This window comes from Sinocyclocheilus rhinocerous, unplaced genomic scaffold (assembly GCF_001515625.1).
Source record: "Sinocyclocheilus rhinocerous isolate Xijiao unplaced genomic scaffold, SAMN03320098_v1.1 scaffold15, whole genome shotgun sequence".
Taxonomy (NCBI): domain Eukaryota; kingdom Metazoa; phylum Chordata; class Actinopteri; order Cypriniformes; family Cyprinidae; genus Sinocyclocheilus; species Sinocyclocheilus rhinocerous.
Window position 1 is genome coordinate 13120 of NW_015631053.1, and position 20339 is coordinate 33458.

General features: G+C 34.5%; 1 protein-coding gene across 1 annotated transcript in view; it reads left to right on the plus strand.

Annotated features, from left to right (window-relative positions):
* The window catches only part of bmpr1bb (bone morphogenetic protein receptor, type IBb), a 50336-nt gene that overhangs the window by 4342 nt on the left and 25655 nt on the right, over positions 1-20339 (plus strand). The window contains 1 exon segment of the mRNA XM_016554069.1: positions 13007-13167. Within this exon segment, the coding sequence (XP_016409555.1) occupies positions 13059-13167 (109 nt within the window). The 5' untranslated portion in view covers positions 13007-13058.

Genomic DNA, 20339 nt, shown 5'->3' on the forward strand with positions numbered 1-20339 from the left:
ATTTAATGTAATTTCATTTAGGTGTTTTAACTAAAATATGCACTTCCCATTTCCTCCCCTTTCATAACCAGAAGTTTTTATTTTATTTTATTTTATTTTATTTTATTTTATTTTATTTTATTTTATTTTATTTTATTTTATTTTATTTTATTTTATTTTTTGTTTTGTTTTGTTTTAAATGATTTCATTTTGGTGCTTTTTTATTTTATTTTATTTTATTTTGTTTTATTTAATTTAATTTCATTTAGGTGTTTTAACTAAAATATGCACTTCCCATTTCCTCCCCTTTCATAACCAGAAGTTTTTATTTTATTTTATTTTATTTTATTTTATTTTATTTTATTTTATTTTATTTTATTTTATTTTATTTTATTTTATTTTATTTTATTTTATTTTATTTTATTTTATTTTATTTTATTTTATTTTATTTTATTTTATTTTATTTTATTCAGTATTATTTATATACTATTATAGTATTTATAATATTTCTTATTAAAATAAATTATAATTTAATAAAATGCTAGTTATTTAGTTTTGTGCTGGTAATTATTATAATTCATATTTTTTCACTTTTTATATTTAGCTTTTATTTTAATTTAGTGCTTCTGTTGATTAATATTCTGAATTAGCTTTTATTTTAATATTTTCAGTTATCATTTTAATTTAATTGTTAGTTATCATTTCAACACTTTAACTGTAATTAAAGTTAATTGACTAGGATTATAATCATAATTTAATTTTAGTACAGTTTTAGTCATTTTGTTATGTGCTTGGAATTTTTTTTATTAATATTTTTAATATTTCTATTTAGCTTTTATTTGTTTCAGTTTTAGTATTAATAATTTTAGTACTTCAATACTATTTATTAATATTTTTAATTAGGTTTTAATGTTATATTTTTTGTTTTCATTTTAATTTTTGTCATTAAAGTTATATTAAAATTATTTTTGGCAATCTTATGTGCTTATAATTTATTATAATATTTTTTTTTTCAAATATTTAGTTTTAGTAATTTTAGTACATGCTTACAGTATTTATTTTAATATTTATTTATTAATATTAAATTTCATAGTATTTCAGTATTAAATATGTTTTTCTAATATTTCTTTCAGCTTTATTTTAGTTGTGTAATTTCAACTTATGTACAGGCTCTTATTTATATACAATTTTATATATATGTATATTAAATTCTAATTAAAGTTAGAAAAAACTCTTCTTAGTTGACTTTTTAAAATCTAACCAACAGCAGTGACATCACTGTGATATTTGCATACTGACTCATGATTGGTCATGTCTTCTGTGCAGCTATTAACTATTTAAACTGGCGTAAAAATGGTGTCATGTTTCTCATACACGATAAAACATCTGATGCAAAGACTGAAAGCCGCAAACTTTCCTCTGCTGCCTCGCAGACACTGACTCCAGAGGAGCGAGTTTGTGAATCTGTAATTAAAGCCTGAGCACATGAACGCTGTTTTTCTGTTGGTTTGATGTTTTAGGGCTGTTTTTACAGATGATGTGGAGTAAACGATTTGAATGTCAAACAGCAGCAATATGGTCAATTTGTTCTGTTAATCAGAAGAAACAATCGTTTTAGCTCATCTGATCTGAATTTAGAGTCAGATGTATGTGTTTTATAATCTCTCATGCACTCTCAGAAAAAAAGGTACAAAAGCTGTCACTGGGGCGGTACCTTTTCAAAAGGCACACCTTTGTACCTAAACAGTCCATGTTAGTACCTTAAAGGTACATATTAGTACCTAAAGTGTACATATTATTTCCTAAAAGGTACAAAAAGTGTGCCTTTTGAAAAGGTACTGCCCCAGTGACAGCTTTTGTACCTTTTTTTCTGAGAGTGTGGTGTGATGATCTGGCACACAAACATGAGTCTCATTAGTGCGCGAGGGAGAAACCTGTGCTGTTTTTGGCCTCTGCCTGCTGTTGCCTTGATGATGGAAAATCACGGCGCGTCTCCGTCACAGTCAAAGGCTGAATCGTGTTCGTGTGTTTGTGTTTGTCGTCCACAGGTGTGCCAGATTTAACCTGTTCACTAGCAAACATCTGATCATTTGAAAGCTCTTCGATCAGGATGAGATCAGAAATAATCAACAGGAACAGCCTCTGTTTGCTCCGTCATACAGGCTTCATTTTGCTCAAACTGATTGTATTTTTGAAATGTTGCTGCTCCCTGTAATATTCCTTTTATTTGATTTTTTTCTGGATTCTGTTTTATTGGTGTAATTAAGTTTTAATAATCAGCAAGATGTCTGATCAGAACTTATTTATTTCAAAATTTTTCTGTTGTAACTAAATTTTAATAATCATAAGAACAATCATAATTACAATTTTTCATATATATATATATAATGTAATAATTAACAGTTTCATAATATATTTTAATATTGACCTGTGAAGTTTTATTTTTTTCTTCCAGAATTTTTTATTTAATTTTTTCAGAATTTTTTTTTTCTCGACTCCATTCTAATGGTTTAACTAAATGTTCATAATTATAAAGAATGTCAGGTGAATTCATAAAACAATTATATCAAATAATGTTTAGATTTTTATATATATATTTTTCAGTTTAATAATTAACAATTTAACAATTTAACAATAATATTGTCCTCTGCAATTTTCTTTCTTTCTTTTTTTTTTAAAAGAAATTCCGTGTCTGTTGTATTTTTTCTGGACTCCATTTTATTGGATTAACTAAATTCTAATAATCATAAAGAATATTGGTTGAATTCATAAAAAATTAACAATTTAATAATTTCTAAATAATTATTGCAATAATATTGTCCTGTGCAATGTTTTATTTTTTCAGAAATTCTGTCTGTTTTTATTTTTCTGGGTTCTGATTATGATTTAATACAAATTTATAATAAAACATGGTTGTAATCAAAGGAATGCAATCATTAATGTAATCAAAATAATGTGAACAATTAAATCCCTCCTTTAAAATCTAATCAACTGAAATTTGAACAATTCCTTTCATTTTATGGCAAACAAAGTGCTGCACAACAGAGGTTTACTGTTAAAATTAAAACATGGGGGACAAATTGTGTTATTCTTTTAAAAAATCATGTTTTAATACCTATATTAATTTTATTGTTATTATTTAAAATGTATGTTCTACTGTGCAATAGTAATATATTTCTGTCACAATTTCTTAAAGTTAGACCGAACTTTTATTTTGGCAGGTTTTAGTGAAGAGATTTACATAGCAGTCTTTTTGCAGACAGACGTCAGTCTATATCACCATTCGATTAAGTGTACAGCCATACTTTTGATTTATTCATCCATATTTTATGCCAAATTCCATTTTAATGACTGGATTCTGCCCTATATGGTTTGTATTTATTGTTTTTTTATTCAGTAGAATTAACCTCATGGTATTTATGCAGAGACAGCAGCTACTGTTTCACTCAGATATTGAGTTCTCATTAGTGCACACACTAACACAAGCGCACTACTGAGTGAAATTCAGAAACTCATGCAGTTATAACAGCTGCAGTCATAATCTACATCAATATGAGTCACACAGAGGACCATTTGACATTTTACAGCCCCGGCGGTTGCCCGCTAAGACGTCACGTCTGTGGGATTCTCTTCAGTCTGAGTTAGTTTGTAAGTTAGTGCTTAGGTTTGAAACAGCATCTTTTGGATTACAAGCTCAGATATTTACCTGCTAATTCACCACAAGCTTGTGTGTGTCAGAACGCAAACACAGCTGAGCAAAGCAGACTCAACACAGCCAGCACATCTGTGCCAGGCGTTATGAGCCGTGTTTGCTGTAGTAAGGTGATTACACACTGTGATGCTCTCAGGTGAGATGTTTACAGGTGACGCCCACGTCACGGCATTTTTGCAGAATCCTCACTTGCCAATTAACATGCAGGAAGTAGCTGTTTCTCACATTTTGTTTGGGGTCAGCAAGAGTTTTTATGATTTTTGAAAGAAGTCTCTTCTGCTCACCAAGGCTGCATTTATTTGATCAAAATACAGTAAAAATAGTGAAATATTATTGCAATTTCCAATAGCTGTTTTCTATGTGAATGTATGTTAAACTGTAATTTATTTCTGTGATCAAAGTTGAATTTTCAGCATCATTACTCCAGTCTTCAGTGTCACATGATCTTCAGAAATCATTCTAATATGCTGATTTGCTGCTCAAGAAACATTTCTGATTATTATCAATGTTGGAAACAGCTGTGCTGCTCAATATGTTTGTGGAAACTGAGATACATTTTATTTTTCAGAATTCACAGATGAATGGAAAGCATTTATTTGAAATCTTTTGTGACATTATAAATGTCTTTACTGTCACTTTTGATCAGTTTAATGCATCCTTGCTGATCAAAAATATAATTTCTTTAAATAATATATATTTTACTGACCTCAAATTTTTGAACAGTAGTGTAATTATGCATCAAAAAGACAAAGCACGAGTGTAAACAGTTTAATACTCCGAAATTGTCATTTATAGGTTCCTTTAGCTGTTGTATGACTGTTTTAGACACTAAATCTTGTACTGGTATGATGCATGAAGATGTGAGATGTTCATAGAAGCTTGCTTCCCCTGTCGCCGCGGTAACGAATCAATTCCAACGTTGTTTTTCTCTTCTAAACTTTCTCTAAACAGTTTATGGTTCTTGTTGAACCCCTCGCTGTGGCACATTGGCATCAGCGCTTTATTTAACCTCTCTGAAAACCTCTTTCTCCGGAGTGAGAGGACTGATTATTCCTCTTTACCCAGCGTCCCCCTCATGATTCTTGCTGTGACGGTTTCTTAGTCCTTTTGAGAAGTTTTGTTTTGCCTTACCCAGCATTCCCGGTGACTTCAAAGCCTCTGTGATTGTTTCATGCTCCGTGGCGGCCCATTGTGCCGGCTTTGCATATTCATGAGGATCGTCTTTCTCTCGCTCACCAATGGCTCACGGTTGGGATGCTGGGAGCTTGAAAGCAAGACACCATGAGACCTGAGGAAACTCTCAAGAAGCAGAACAATTAGACGTTCAGCGTCTGTTTTTAGTGAGGTAAGCTTAAATGCTTTAGAGTTTGGTTTTAGGCAAGACAGGCAAAAACATTGTGTTTTCATGCACTGGTCAGTTTTAAGATTTTGGGTTATTTGGCTTTTTGTAATGTTATTTTTTTTTTTTCATTTGTAGATGTCTGTTACAATATGTATCTTTAAAGGCCGTTTTCTCAAATGAGTTTTTTCTTCACTTCAGCAGCACTGACTTGCACCAAAATTTGCAGTTTTATTCCTTTCTATATTCTGAATATTTTTACTGAGGGGTTTGTTCATATATCATTTGCATGATTTTATTTTTGCACCCATGTTTGCGTCTGTAGATTCCAAATATAATGCATATCTTTAAAGGCCATTTTATGAAAATTAGTTTGTTTCTGCACTTCAGCAGCACTTGCATAAACCAAACTTAGCAGTATTATTCATGTCTGTCTTCTAAAGGATTTTACTGAGGGGTTTGTTGATATCATTTGCCTGATTTTATTATTACACTCTATCTATTTGCGTCTGTAGATTTAAGTTACAATATATCTCTAAAGGCCATTTTCTCAAAAAGTTTTTTATCCGCTTCAGCAGCACTTACATACACCAAAATTTACAGTTTTATTCCTTTCTATATTCTGAAGGATTTTACTGAAGGGTTTGTTGACATATCATTCACCTCACTTTATTACATTATTTATTTGCATCCATAGATTTAATTTACAATACTTATTTTTAAAGGCCGTTTTCTAAAAACGAGTTTCTTTCTTCACTTCAGCAGCCCTTACATACACCAAAATTTACAGTTTTATTCATATCTATATTTTGAAGGATTTTACTGAGGGGTTTGTTCATATATCATTCACCTGGTTTTATTTTTGCGTTTTATATGTTTGCGTCTGTAGATTTCAGTTATGTATTTTTAAGGGCTGTTTTCTCTAAATGAGTTTCTTTCTCCACTTCAGCAGCACTTACATACACCAAAATTTACAGTTTTATTCATATCTATATTTTGAAGGATTTTACTGAGGGGTTTGTTCATATATCATTCACCTGGTTTTATTTTTGCACTTTATCTATTTGCATCTGTAGATCTGCTCAAGAAACATTTCTGATTATTATCAATGTTGGAAACAGCTGTGCTGCTCAATATGTTTGTGGAAACTGAGATACATTTTATTTTTCAGAATTCACAGATGAATGGAAAGCATTTATTTGAAATCTTTTGTGACATTATAAATGTCTTTACTGTCACTTTTGATCAGTTTAATGCATCCTTGCTGATCAAAAATATAATTTCTTTAAATAATATATATTTTACTGACCTCAAATTTTTGAACAGTAGTGTAATTATGCATCAAAAAGACAAAGCACGAGTGTAAACAGTTTAATACTCCGAAATTGTCATTTATAGGTTCCTTTAGCTGTTGTATGACTGTTTTAGACACTAAATCTTGTACTGGTATGATGCATGAAGATGTGAGATGTTCATAGAAGCTTGCTTCCCCTGTCGCCGCGGTAACGAATCAATTCCAACGTTGTTTTTCTCTTCTAAACTTTCTCTAAACAGTTTATGGTTCTTGTTGAACCCCTCGCTGTGGCACATTGGCATCAGCGCTTTATTTAACCTCTCTGAAAACCTCTTTCTCCGGAGTGAGAGGACTGATTATTCCTCTTTACCCAGCGTCCCCCTCATGATTCTTGCTGTGACGGTTTCTTAGTCCTCTTGAGAAGTTTTGTTTTGCCTTACCCAGCATTCCCGGTGACTTCAAAGCCTCTGTGATTGTTTCATGCTCCGTGGCGGCCCATTGTGCCGGCTTTGCATATTCATGAGGATCGTCTTTCTCTCGCTCACCAATGGCTCACGGTTGGGATGCTGGGAGCTTGAAAGCAAGACACCATGAGACCTGAGGAAACTCTCAAGAAGCAGAACAATTAGACGTTCAGCGTCTGTTTTTAGTGAGGTAAGCTTAAATGCTTTAGAGTTTGGTTTTAGGCAAGACAGGCAAAAACATTGTGTTTTCATGCACTGGTCAGTTTTAAGATTTTGGGTTATTTGGCTTTTTGTAATGTTATTTTTCATTTGCATTTGTAGATGTCTGTTACAATATGTATCTTTAAAGGCCGTTTTCTCAAATGAGTTTTTTCTTCACTTCAGCAGCACTGACTTGCACCAAAATTTGCAGTTTTATTCCTTTCTATATTCTGAATATTTTTACTGAGGGGTTTGTTCATATATCATTTGCATGATTTTATTTTTGCACCCATGTTTGCGTCTGTAGATTCCAAATATAATGCATATCTTTAAAGGCCATTTTATGAAAATTAGTTTGTTTCTGCACTTCAGCAGCACTTGCATAAACCAAACTTAGCAGTATTATTCATGTCTGTCTTCTAAAGGATTTTACTGAGGGGTTTGTTGATATAATTTGCCTGATTTTATTATTACACTCTATCTATTTGCGTCTGTAGATTTAAGTTACAATATATCTCTAAAGGCCATTTTCTCAAAAAGTTTTTTATCCACTTCAGCAGCACTTACATACACCAAAATTTACAGTTTTATTCCTTTCTATATTCTGAAGGATTTTACTGAAGGGTTTGTTGACATATCATTCACCTCACTTTATTACATTATTTATTTGCATCCATAGATTTAATTTACAATACTTATTTTTAAAGGCCGTTTTCTAAAAACGAGTTTCTTTCTCAGCAGCACTTAAACCAAACTTAGCAGTATTATTCATGTCTGTCTTCTAAAGGATTTTACTGAGGGGTTTGTTGATATCATTTGCCTGATTTTATTATTACACTCTATCTATTTGCGTCTGTAGATTTAAGTTACAATATATCTCTACAGGCCATTTTCTCAAAAAGTTTTTTATCCGCTTCAGCAGCACTTACATACACCAAAATTTACAGTTTTATTCCTTTCTATATTCTGAAGGATTTTACTGAAGGGTTTGTTGACATATCATTCACCTCACTTTATTACATTATTTATTTGCATCCATAGATTTAATTTACAATACTTATTTTTAAAGGCCGTTTTCTAAAAACGAGTTTCTTTCTTCACTTCAGCAGCCCTTACATACACCAAAATTTACAGTTTTATTCATATCTATATTTTGAAGGATTTTACTGAGGGGTTTGTTCATATATCATTCACCTGGTTTTATTTTTGCGTTTTATATGTTTGCGTCTGTAGATTTCAGTTATGTATTTTTAAGGGCCGTTTTCTCTAAATGAGTTTCTTTCTCCACTTCAGCAGCACTTACATACACCAAAATTTACAGTTTTATTTCTTTCTATATTATGAAGGTTTTTACTGAGGGGTTTGTTCACATATCTGTAATTTGCCTGGTTTTATATAACATTATATTCCTAAAAACATAGTGAAAAATGTATTTTTTCTCACTTTTGACAGTATTTTCAGATTTTTCCAGCGATAAAAAGAGATATCAAAAATTCCCTCTATAAAAACCTTTAATTCTAATATGCTGACATAATCAAACAAGAATGTTGAACCTGGCTTGATCTAATATTCATATTGATTTTCTGGAAATTTGTGCAAATTAGTGCATGTTTAATTAGATAATGCCTCGTTTGCATATTTAAACGTCAGAAAACTTGTAATACAAAAACATTTGTAGTTTTTGTTATCAACTGTGGAAATATTGAAGATTCAAGAGCTTTATTGTCATATGTACTAGTAAAATTAAATTCTTACTTTGTTTACTCCTCTCGAGAATGACAGGGTAGAAAGGAAACAAACAACTTACAAGGACAATACAAAATACGTAAAAAAAAAATAGAATATACACTAAAGTATAATAAAAATATAAATAATAATAGCATAAAAAAGTTACAAAATAGAAAGAAAAAGAGAACCTGTATACTAATTAGAAAAATAACTGACAATAAAAAAAATTCACAGTATAAATGTGCAGTGCAAGTAGCAATAAAGTGGTGATAAAGTGTCAGTGTAAAGTCTATTGTTTAAATTGTCCATGATTATCAGTCAAATGCGTTATGAGTGTATGATGGTCCAGCAGGTAAAGTGCAGAGTTCCATTGAACACAAAGCCACTAGAAGGCAAGCCTGCAACCATTTGCCGCAAAAGCGTAACGGCTAAAGCTAACGCTTCACTACACTGAATAAACAGCTTTTTAGAGGAAACGGCTTATCATTTAATGAATCGACAGCCTATCAGCCCAAAAAAAACGTAACGGTTAAAGCTAACGCTTCCGGTCTGGCAGTACGTGGTAAAGGAGACTAGAGGCCCTTTTTTTGAATGGATGTCAATGGAGGAGAGGCTTCACTACACTGAATAAACAGCTTTTTAGAGGAAACGGCTTATCATTTAATGAATCGACAGCCTATCTGCTAATCTTCAACATGTTTTACACTAAATAATACTTTTGGATTGAACTATTTTTAGAGTTTACCATGAAAAAAATGCAGTTTTATAAGAGAAGTCACTGACTTTTTGCCACAGGTGCAATTCAGCTTACGGCATTTCTCATTCATTCCTATGGTATCCGTAAACGGCGACTGAGTGTCGCACAACTCTGACTGAAATTCAATGACGTCAAGACTGTAATGTGATTGGTTATCTCCCTATAGTAAGATAATCTCTGATTGAACAGGCTGAATTTACCCTGATGATACAGGTGGAAGTGGCAGTGGGTTTTGACTATTTATTGGTTATATCTATGGTTATATCTATTAGTTTTTTTCTGGTGTGTCTTGCCTTAAGGTTCCCCTATTATGGATTTTTGAAAATGAGCTTTCATGCAGTGTGTAACACAGCTCTAAGCGAATGAAAACATCCTGCAAAGTTTTAAATCTGAAAGTGCACCGTATACAAAGTTATTGTCTCTCAAAAGAAAGAGTCGACTCTGAATCATTTAAACGAGTTGTTTTTCAAACGAATCCCAAGCCGTTTCATGTTGACGTCAACATTTAGCATATTGCCCGCCCACTTGTTGCGCACGCAGACCTGGGAAAACTTGATTTTTGCGTTGGTCTGAATGAAAATGCGAAATCATTTTTTGCCACTAGGTGCCGCTTTTGGAGCGGTAAAAATAGCTGTTTCTTGCATGCATGTCCAACCTGTTATTGGGGACTCCCAAAACCAAAATATGAACCTTTCATAACCCATAATAGGGGAACTTTAAAAATAGTTAGTGATTAGTTTAAACTTCTAACATGCACAGATGAACATGTCAGGATACAGGATAATCAAATGTTTATAATGTTGTGTCTGAGACGGCAGGGAGAGATCGCTGTTGTAAGTGCAGTGTTGAGAGCTGAAGGATGGTCCGGAGATGCCGATGGTCTGATGGCATCGGGTGCCGCAATCCGATTGGGTTTCACACCTGCGTGCAGCTGCTGGCTCATAGGAAGTGGAATGTCTTTCCCAGATTCCGTGACCGAACTCTCAACGACCGCTGAAGGCGGAGGAAAAAAAGCGCGGCAGAAAATCCCCTGTTGAAATTTCACAGTGGCAGGGGTCAGAGTCGCTGTCAGGCGGAACATCGCTCACGGATCGCATTCCGTCAGCCGCTATTGTAATTCAAGAGTCCGTGCCATCTCGACTGCTTGTGCCCGCGTCCTTTGTTCCTCACTTGAGTCGTTAATGATGCTGAAAATACAGCTTTGATCACAGAAATAAATTACTGTTTAACAGATATTCACATAGAAATCCCTTATTTTGGATTGTAATAATATTTCATACTTTTACAGTATTTTTGATCAAATAAATTCAGCCTTGGTGAGCAGCAGAGACGTCGTTCAGAAATCTTTGAAAAAAATTTACTGACCCCAAACATAATGTCAGAAACAGCCACCTCCTATATAAATTTTTATAATATTTTACTATTTTTAGTGTATTTTTGATCAAATAAATTCAGGTGTATGTTATTGTTGCTGTTGTTGACAAACTAAGTCCATTTTGATGAAGTGAAATGTTTCCGAAAGAAAATTTGGACCAACATTTTGCCATTTATCTGTAGACACAATATTAAGGAACCAGTAACTGTTTGAGTAGAAAAGTGTGAATATTGGTAAAAGAAAATATCCAGTATTCATCTTTAGTGCGCCGCATCTCATATAAAATGAGTCTTCTAGTCTCTAGATGTGGGATTTTTTCCACTTGTTTTCTGGTCCAGCAGGTGCGTCTGATCACTTTCTTCAAAAGTCTGATCTGCTGAACATGTGAAGTTCTTCTAACATTCATTCTGCTCATTTCTCATGTGAATCTCTGTGCTCTTGATGTAATCTCAGTAATGGCACTAACTCTTAATCGGCTTAAATTGTATGTGTCGGTGAGATTAGGGCGAGAGGGGGCGTGTCGTGGCCCGAGGTGAGTCTGACGTGTGAATGGCTTTTGTCATGCGCTCTTTCTGCTCTTGTGTGTTTTCACTGCTGTTTTGTGTTCTTTATCCCAGCCATAATGAGCTGTCAGTCAGCCTCTGGCACCCTACAGGGGAAAGGAGGAAATGCTTAACCGACCCGGCAGGAACTAGTTCTTACAGCACTTTGAGTGAGAATACATGGTGTGTCATTTGCTTTCATGTTTTCGATGTCAAACTACATGGAGATTTTTTTCCCCATAAACTATTGTTATTTTTAGTTGCAGTTTAAAATGCTGTTAAACATAAGTAAATTATCACTAGTATTAGAGCTCATAATGATGCAATCAAACCTAGTAGTTACGGTAAGTTCAGAATTTAACCAGCTAAACGCCAGAATCCTACAGAAAACATACTAGCTACTGCATAGAAACATGATAAAAATGGTTAAAACACTGGTTTACACACTTAAAAGTAATTCAGAACACCTTAGCAACTGCATCGCAACATAGTATCATCAGGTGCATCCTAAATCGCATACGTATGCACTATTCTTTTGAGAAGTGTGCTCACACTGAAAATTCCGAAAAGGAAAAAATGCACTTAAATAAGGGGGAAAAAAAAAAAGTGTGGAATGTTGGACACTTCATGCACAAAATACATTATAACAAAACAATCTTATGTAATTCATACATTACATAGATGAGTACACAGTAACGCCCTAGCAACACCCCAGCAATCACAACACCCGGTTTTTCATGGGCAAACACCTAATTGTGTTTATGAAATAATAGAGATTAGTTAAACAATCCAATTTAAGCCAATATAGTTGGTTTGTATTTGTTACCGGCTTAGCAGTTTGTTGGTTAGCAACACCCTGGCAACCACCCATAACACCCTATCATTAATGTGCTGATTTTTGCACAAGCAAGGACCACTCACATTTTCTTTATGACATGAAAGAGACTAGTTAAAACAAGTCTAACTGAATTTGAACTATATTTGGTTTGTATTTGTTCATTGTATTAAAGATCATGTTCCATGAAGATATTTTGTAAATGTCCTACCGTAAATATATCAAACCTTAATGTTTGATTAGTAATATGCATTGCTAAGAACTTCATTTGGACAACTTTAAAGATGATTTTCTCAGTATTTTTTTTTTTTTTTTTTGCACCCTCAGATTCCAGATTTTCAAATAGTTGTATCTTGGCCAAATATTGTCCTATCCTAACAAACATCAATGATAACATAACATACATCAATGGAAAGCTTATTTATTCAGCTTTCAGATGATGTATAAATCTCAATTTAAAAAAATTTACCCTTATGACTGGTTTTGTGGTCCAGGGTCACATATGAACCCTTTATAGCACTGGTGTTGGTTTGTCAGGGCAGCAGGAGTGCAGCCGCTGTGGTCACGTGACTCTGGAGTGCTGGAGGCTGTTTTTAGGGGCCCCTGGCCTCCTTTCAGCGGACGGCCCTCCCCTGTGCGTGAGGAGGGTCCGCTGGGGTCCCGGCTGAGCCGCAGAGATCAACTGCTGCTTTTATTGTCTCTCCACAAGGTGTCCAGAGTGGAGGGGCCGTCCCAATCGCAGCGAGAGAGTAACACCCTCTTTCTCTCTGTCCGTCGCAGGCCGGCCGTCAGTGTGGAGTAACTGTGGAGCGAGCGGCGTGCGTGTGTTTCCATGCCCTGGTTCCATGCTCGAGTCTCAGGGATGGAGCTACAGGTTCAGACCCGCTGGACATCACTGCTGTTTCTGCTGGGTTTGCTGTGGCTGCTCTGGTCCGCTCAGGGTGAGTATCAGCGTTTACTGCAATCTCCGTCTGCTGTTTTGCGCATGTTCGGCTCTGATGGCAGCGTTTAACTGGTGTCTGTTTGTGTCTGATCCCCATATGCTGCACGTCATGTTTCATGTTTAGAATATTTGTCGGACGGGCGCTAGAAATGCAGTGCTGCATTTGCCAAATATGCACCAGGGAGAACTATAATATACATTTAGTTTAAAATATGCATGGGTAGTTGATGCACAACTTGACCGTGGAGTTTGTTTTCAATCAAGCCCAAGATTTTAGGTTGACATGTAGATGCGTGTGTGTATTTTAGGGAGCTGGAAAGTTTCTAATCACCTGTTAAATGCTGCTAAATGTTTCTAAGGAGTTTATTTTTTTAAACAAAACGAAGATTTTAGGTTAAAATGTATATGCATGTATAAAGAAAAGTGTGTTGAAGGTCACTGGAAAGTCTCTAATCACCTGTTAAATGCTGCTGCAGTGACAAATTAACTTAAAATAATTAATAACATTAATATGATGAATTATCATGAATAAGAATCAGAAAAATTTTGATTTGGGTAATAGTTTTAGGGAGTTTGTCACACTCAAGTGATGTCAATTTCATGTATTGTGGACGTTTTCATGAACTTTTATTACAATTTTAAGATGCCTTTCAGCATCCACTTCAGCTCATATTTAATATATGCATGGGTAATTGATGCAAAATGTGTCCATGGAGGTTTTTTTTTTTTTTAGGGTAAAATGTACATGCATGTATAAGGAAAAGTGTGTTTTAGGTTACTGGAACCTAAAATGTTCCTAAATGTTCCTTCAGTGACAAATGAACTATTAAAAGTGCAAATAAGTGGTCCGTCAATTAATATCATGAATCATGAATAATAATTATAAAATGCTGTTTTAGGTCATAGTTTTAGGATTTTGTCACACTAAAAAAATATAAACTTAATGTTGAATCTTTATTGTGGACGTTCCACATCAAGAATACATTTTTGTCTTCGTGAACTTTTATTAAAATGTAAAAATGTCTTTCAGAGTACATTTCAGCTCATATTTAATATATGCATGAGTAGTTGATGCAAAATGGGTCCATGGAGTTTGTTTTAGGTTCAATTCAATTCACGTTTATTTGTATTGCGCTTTTCACAATGCAAATCGTTGCAAAGCAGCTTTACAGAAAATTTAAGTTTCTACATTATATTTAGTAATAGATTATCAGTGTTGACCATCTCAAGTTGACGTCCATATGGCAGAAGTGTACTGTAAAAATCAAGCAGTTAGTTAATGTCATGTAATCAAACAGACGGTGAACACTATTAACAGCAATGATTATATGTTGCGATCAAACTTATAGCAAAATTTGGTAGTTTTGTATGTTGTCTGAGGGTTGGCATCATCTGAGGTCTTCTGAGGGGTTGGCATCATCTCTTCTCAGGTGTTCGGTCATCTCAGGTCTTAGTAAGGGCTGGATCCAGACTGAAGCTTTTGTAATTCCTAGTTACCACGGGATGCCAATCCCAGAAACAGAGAAGGAAATAGAGACATAATTAGCGTAGCTGCTGTTCCAACTAAGCAAAAATGATGTTCAACCCAAGCAAAAGAATGTTAACGCGCATTTGATCAGATGTAACTGAAGTACAAGGTTATGAGATACATTGGGTCCCCTTCTGTTTACTATCTACATGTTACCCCTGGGTCAAATTATGCGCAGTTATGACATTGAGTTCCACTGCTATGCAGATGATACGCAATTGTATGTCCCGGTAAAGCCTGGTTTTATTGATCCATTCCATATTATGTCATGCTTCATCGAAATCAAAAATTGGATGTCGAAAAATGTTCTGCAGTTGAATGACTCCAAATCAGAAGTGCTTATAATTACCCCATGCATCCCCAGTAGTGCTAATATTAATAAGCTCTCCTCTAGTCTGGGTGCCTTATCTAACAATGTTCGAAAAGAGGCTCGCAACTTAGGTGTAGTTTTTGACTCAGAACTGTCCTTTGATGTTCTGGTGACTAAAGTGGTGCAGTTTTGTTTTGCAGAACTGAGGCAACTAACGAAGATAAAGTCATTCCTTTCTTTAGCAGATTTGGAAAGGGTCATTCATGCTTTTATTTCTTCCAGTCTTGATTATTGTAATGCACTTTATTCTGGTATTAGCAAGAGAAATCTCCAAAGATTGCAGCTGATTCAAAATGCTGCTGCTAGGCTTTTAACTCGTACTAAGAAAAGTTACACCGTTACACAAAGTTACAACATTACACCGATTCTTGCTGCTCTTCACTGGTTGCCTGTGAAAAATCTCGACTTGTTACCAAAGGTGACCGCGCCTTTGCTATCCGTGCGCCTAAGCTATGGAACTCCCTGCCTGGGGATATTAGGCAGGCTCCTACTGTATCCTCTTTTAAGTCTCTTCTTAAGACTCATTTTTATCATATTGCTTTTTCTTAATTTTGATGGTATTTTTTGTATTTTGTCACTGTACTGATTTTATTGTAAAGCACTTTGTAACTTTGTTTTGAAAGGTGCTATATAAATAAATGTTTTCTTACTTACTATTCCAGAGTTTGGGAGCCAAATATGAAAAAGATCTACCTCCTTTAGTGGACTTTGTTATCCAAGGTTACTAAAATGTTCCTGTTAAATGTTCCTTCAGTGACAAATTAACTTTTTAAAAGTGCAAATAAGTGGTCTGTCAATTAATATCATCATGAATCATGAATAATAATTATAAAATGCTGAATTGTATTTTGTCTTCATAAACTTTTATTAAAATGTAAATATGACTTTCAGAGACCATTTCAGCTCATATTTAATATGCATGGGTAGTTGCTGAAAAATGTGTCCATGGAGTTTATTTATTAATGAGCACCAAGATTTTAGGTTAAAATGTACATGCATGTGTGTGTTTTAGGTCTGATCGCCTGTTAAATGCTCCTTTAGTGACGAATGTATAATCATACAAATAAATACCCGTGCATTAAAATGATGAATAATCATGAACCATAATTATAAAATGCTGTTTTATCTAATAGTTTAGTCTCGTTGCAGGACATGTCACTGGATGTAGAATATACTAGATGTAATTCAACATCTGAACGCTGCTTTTCCATTGCATGTGTTTAAATCATTTTGCTGTAAAATTGATTATGAAGAGGCTAGTTGTGCTTTAACGTGTACGGAGTGGAAAAAGCTGCATGCAGCAGAGTCTGACGTCTGTGTGTCGCCACTGCTGGGTTTTTGCTGGGCGGTGAGGCATTTGGCAAAGTCTTTGAGACGTGGAGAGGGATCTACTGTGAGACACTTGTTAAACACGCAGTTGGGCGTCAGGCTGTAAAATCAATTCCACTCTCAGCCCACACACACTCACACTCACACACACACACACACACACACACACACACTCACACTCACACTCACACTCACACACACACACACTCACACACACACACACACACACACACTCACACTCACACTCACACTCACACACACACACACTCACACACACACACACACACACACACTCACACTCACACTCACACTCACACACACACACTCTCACACACAGAGACAAATACAGATGAACAAACACCCGCACATGCGCTCACCCTCACCTAAAATAATTGAAACCCCTGTGTGTCACATTGAGGGTCAGAAATATCCCGCAGCTGGTGCACGTTCACATGGATTTACTGTTTCAGCTGCCGTTCGGTGTGATGTTAGTGATAGAAGTGTTCAGATGTGTTCAGAAAGCTTCATGTGTGTTGGGCTGTTGTGCATTTGTCTGTATTGATTGTGACTTTCTTACATTTATATTGCATTTTAGCAGTCGCTTTTATACAAAAATGAACAAAAGCAATCTGATGTAGAGCCAACGATATTAGTAATACCAGGTGTATTTGACAAGTGGACTAGGAAAGTTATTGCAGTCAACATTTTCATTCTGGACAGTTCATATTAAGAAGACTTTTTGTGTTTGTAATCTTTTATTAAAGTATAAAAAAAAGTCAATTTCAGCAGATGTCATTCGTCCTTCTTATATTTTAGATCAACTAATTCATTATCCAATCAATCCCACATAAATCAAACCTACAGTTCCACTCAGAAAGGTCAGGTTATTGAAGTTTTTTTGTTCTGCTTTGTTTTTGTACATGCATTTTCACCTGCTGCTCTTCAGACGTGCTTTAGATGTTTCTCCAGTGAATTTTTTCACAGTTCTGTTTCTAAACGGCTCAGTGTAAGTGGTACGTGATTCAGCCGTTGTTGTGGCTCACGTCTTTGTGTTTAAGAGTCATCTGCGGCTATGCATTCCTGAGCGTTTCTGTGAATCGTGTGGAGAAACAGCGATGGTGTTTAAAGTATCTCATGCCCGCCGGAGTGATAAGAGAGAGAACTGGTGCCTTCAGTGTTTTATTCCACCGTCAAGGTCAGCGTGGAGATAAACAGACTCCAACACATCTGTGCTTATGAGGGACCTTCATCTCATCTGCTCTTCCTTGAGAAGTCTGATAAGTGTGTGAGTGTGTTACAGAGGATTCTTGAAGAAAGGAGAATCATGCAACTTGAGTTGTTTACCATCTCATATTGATAATTACACCAGTCAAAACCAGTTTTACTAAGGCCAGCCTTACTTCATGCTCAATATTTATTGTGGATGATTCATAATTAGAAGACATTTTTGTCTTGAATGTAAAATTTAAATGTAAAAATGAGTCCCATTCCAGCTCATATTTAATACATGCATGGGTAGTTGATGCAAAATTTGTCTGTTTTGTAACCAAAACCTAGATTCGAAGTTAAAATGTTCATGCATGTGTAAGGAAAAGCGTGTTTTAGGTCACTGGAAAGTTTCTAATCACCCTTTAAATGCTCCTTCAGTGACAAATGAACTTTAATAAGTGCAAAAAAGTAGTACGTCAATTAATATGATGAATAATCATGAATAATAATTATAAAATGCTGTTTTAGGTCATAGTTTTAGGAAGCTGCAAAATATGTCAGCCTCATGTTGAATATGTATTGTGGAATCTGATAAATGCAGTGCCTAAAATAGTTTTAGGGACTTTGTCATAGTGCAACATATTTAATGCTGAATAATTATATTATGGATGATTCATATTAAAGGGACATTTTATTGAACTTTTATCAAAATGGAAAAATGACCTTCAAAGTCCATTCCGGCTCATATTTAACAAATGCATGATGCATAATGTGTCCATGGAGTTTGTTTTTAATCAAAACCAAGATTTTAGGTTAAAATGCACATGCATCTGTATGGAAAAGTATATTTTAGGTAACTGGGAAGCTTTTAATCACCCTTTAAATGCTCATGTAGTGACAAACGTCGACTTCATGTTGAATATTTACTGTGGAAGATGCATTTAGATATTTTGTCTTTATAAACCTAAAAAACAATACTTTTTAATTAAAAATAAACTATTAAAACGTTATAGGTTGACAGCGAACCTAAATGAATAATTCATGATTATTCATCATATTAATGGACTGACTACTTATTTGTACTTTTATAAGTTCATTTATAAGGAGGGTGTTACCTTACAGTTATCTAAAATATACTTTTCTTTACACATGCATGAACATTTTAACCTAAAATCTTAATGTTGGTTAAAAAACAAGCTCCATGAACACATTTTGCAGCGACTACCCATGCATTTATTAAATATATCCTGGTATAGACTCTGAAAGTTATTTTTTACATTTTAATAACAGTTTATGGAGACAGAAATGTATTTTTAATATGAATCATCCACAATACATATTCAACATGAGGCTGACATATTTTGCAGCTTCCTAAAACTATATCCTAAAACAGCATTTTATAATTATTATTCATGATTATTCATCATATTAATTGACATACTACTTTTTTGCACTTATTAAAATGCATTTGTCACTGAAGGAGCATTTAAAGGGTGATTAGAAACTTTCCAGTGACCTAAAACACGCTTTTCCTTACACATGCATGAACATTTTAACTTCGAATCTAGGTTTTGGTTAAAAAAACAGACACATTTTGCATTAACTACCCATGCATGCATTAAATATGACTTTACCCATGCATGTAAAAATGACTTTCAGAGTCTTTTTCAGCTCATATATAATATGTGCATGGATAGTTTAGAATATGCACGGAGAAAGTTAATCAACACCAAGAGTTTAAGTTCAAATGCACATGCATGCGTACGTTAGTGTGTTTTAGTTAACTGGAAAGTTTCTGATCTCCAGTTAAACACTCCTGCAGTGACAAATAAGTAGCCTGTCAATTACTATGATGAATAAAAATATAAAAGGATTAGGAACAATGCTGTTTTAGAGCTTCATGTCAAATACACAAGATTCAGTTCAACAGCTGAACGCTGCTTTTCCAGTGCATGTGTTTAAACGGTATTGGTGTTAAATGGAGTAACGTGGTAAAGGCGTTCTCAGATCTGGGCTGCTGCAGCAGGTTGGTGGTGTGGGTCTGGTTTTCGGCGTCCTCCTGGACATGAGCAGGTGCTGCGGATCTCAGATGAAAGCATGAGTCAAGGACAGGCTGGAGTGGGAGAGAAGTGGTGACCTTCAGCGCTCATGAGGAGTTCCTCCCGTCCTCGACGCTCCTCCAGTGCGTGGGCAGTTCTGTAGTTTCTCCAGCGTTTTTGGGTGAAATTCCCACACGGTCGACTGAAATGAGGAGCAGACACACAGTGGATGAAGACTGAGACACAGCTTGTTTCGAAACCTAGTGTGTTGCCTTTTCAGGGTTCATAGACGCACTTCTCATGTTAAGTTCAAACATTTCAAACACTCATTTTGGCTAAGCATGTATCTTTCACAGAGAAGTCAATCCCAGAATGCACTGCAATGAGGTCAGTTAAAAAAAAAAAATTAATGCAAATTAATATAATGGACAAGAAGGATGGATAAAAATATTGGTTATAAATAGAGATGTTTCATTGGGGATTGGTATCAATAAAAATAGTTAAGTGTAATTAATGAGCATTTAAAATAATAATTAATTCTATACAAAATTGATTTTATACTTTTATATTTGTATTATATATACACATGTATTTGTAATTTATTATTTATGTTTGTTTGTCGATAAAATACAAAAAAATAAATAAAGGCATAAAATAATGTTTCAATTCCAATAAAATTATTTCTATGATTTCTG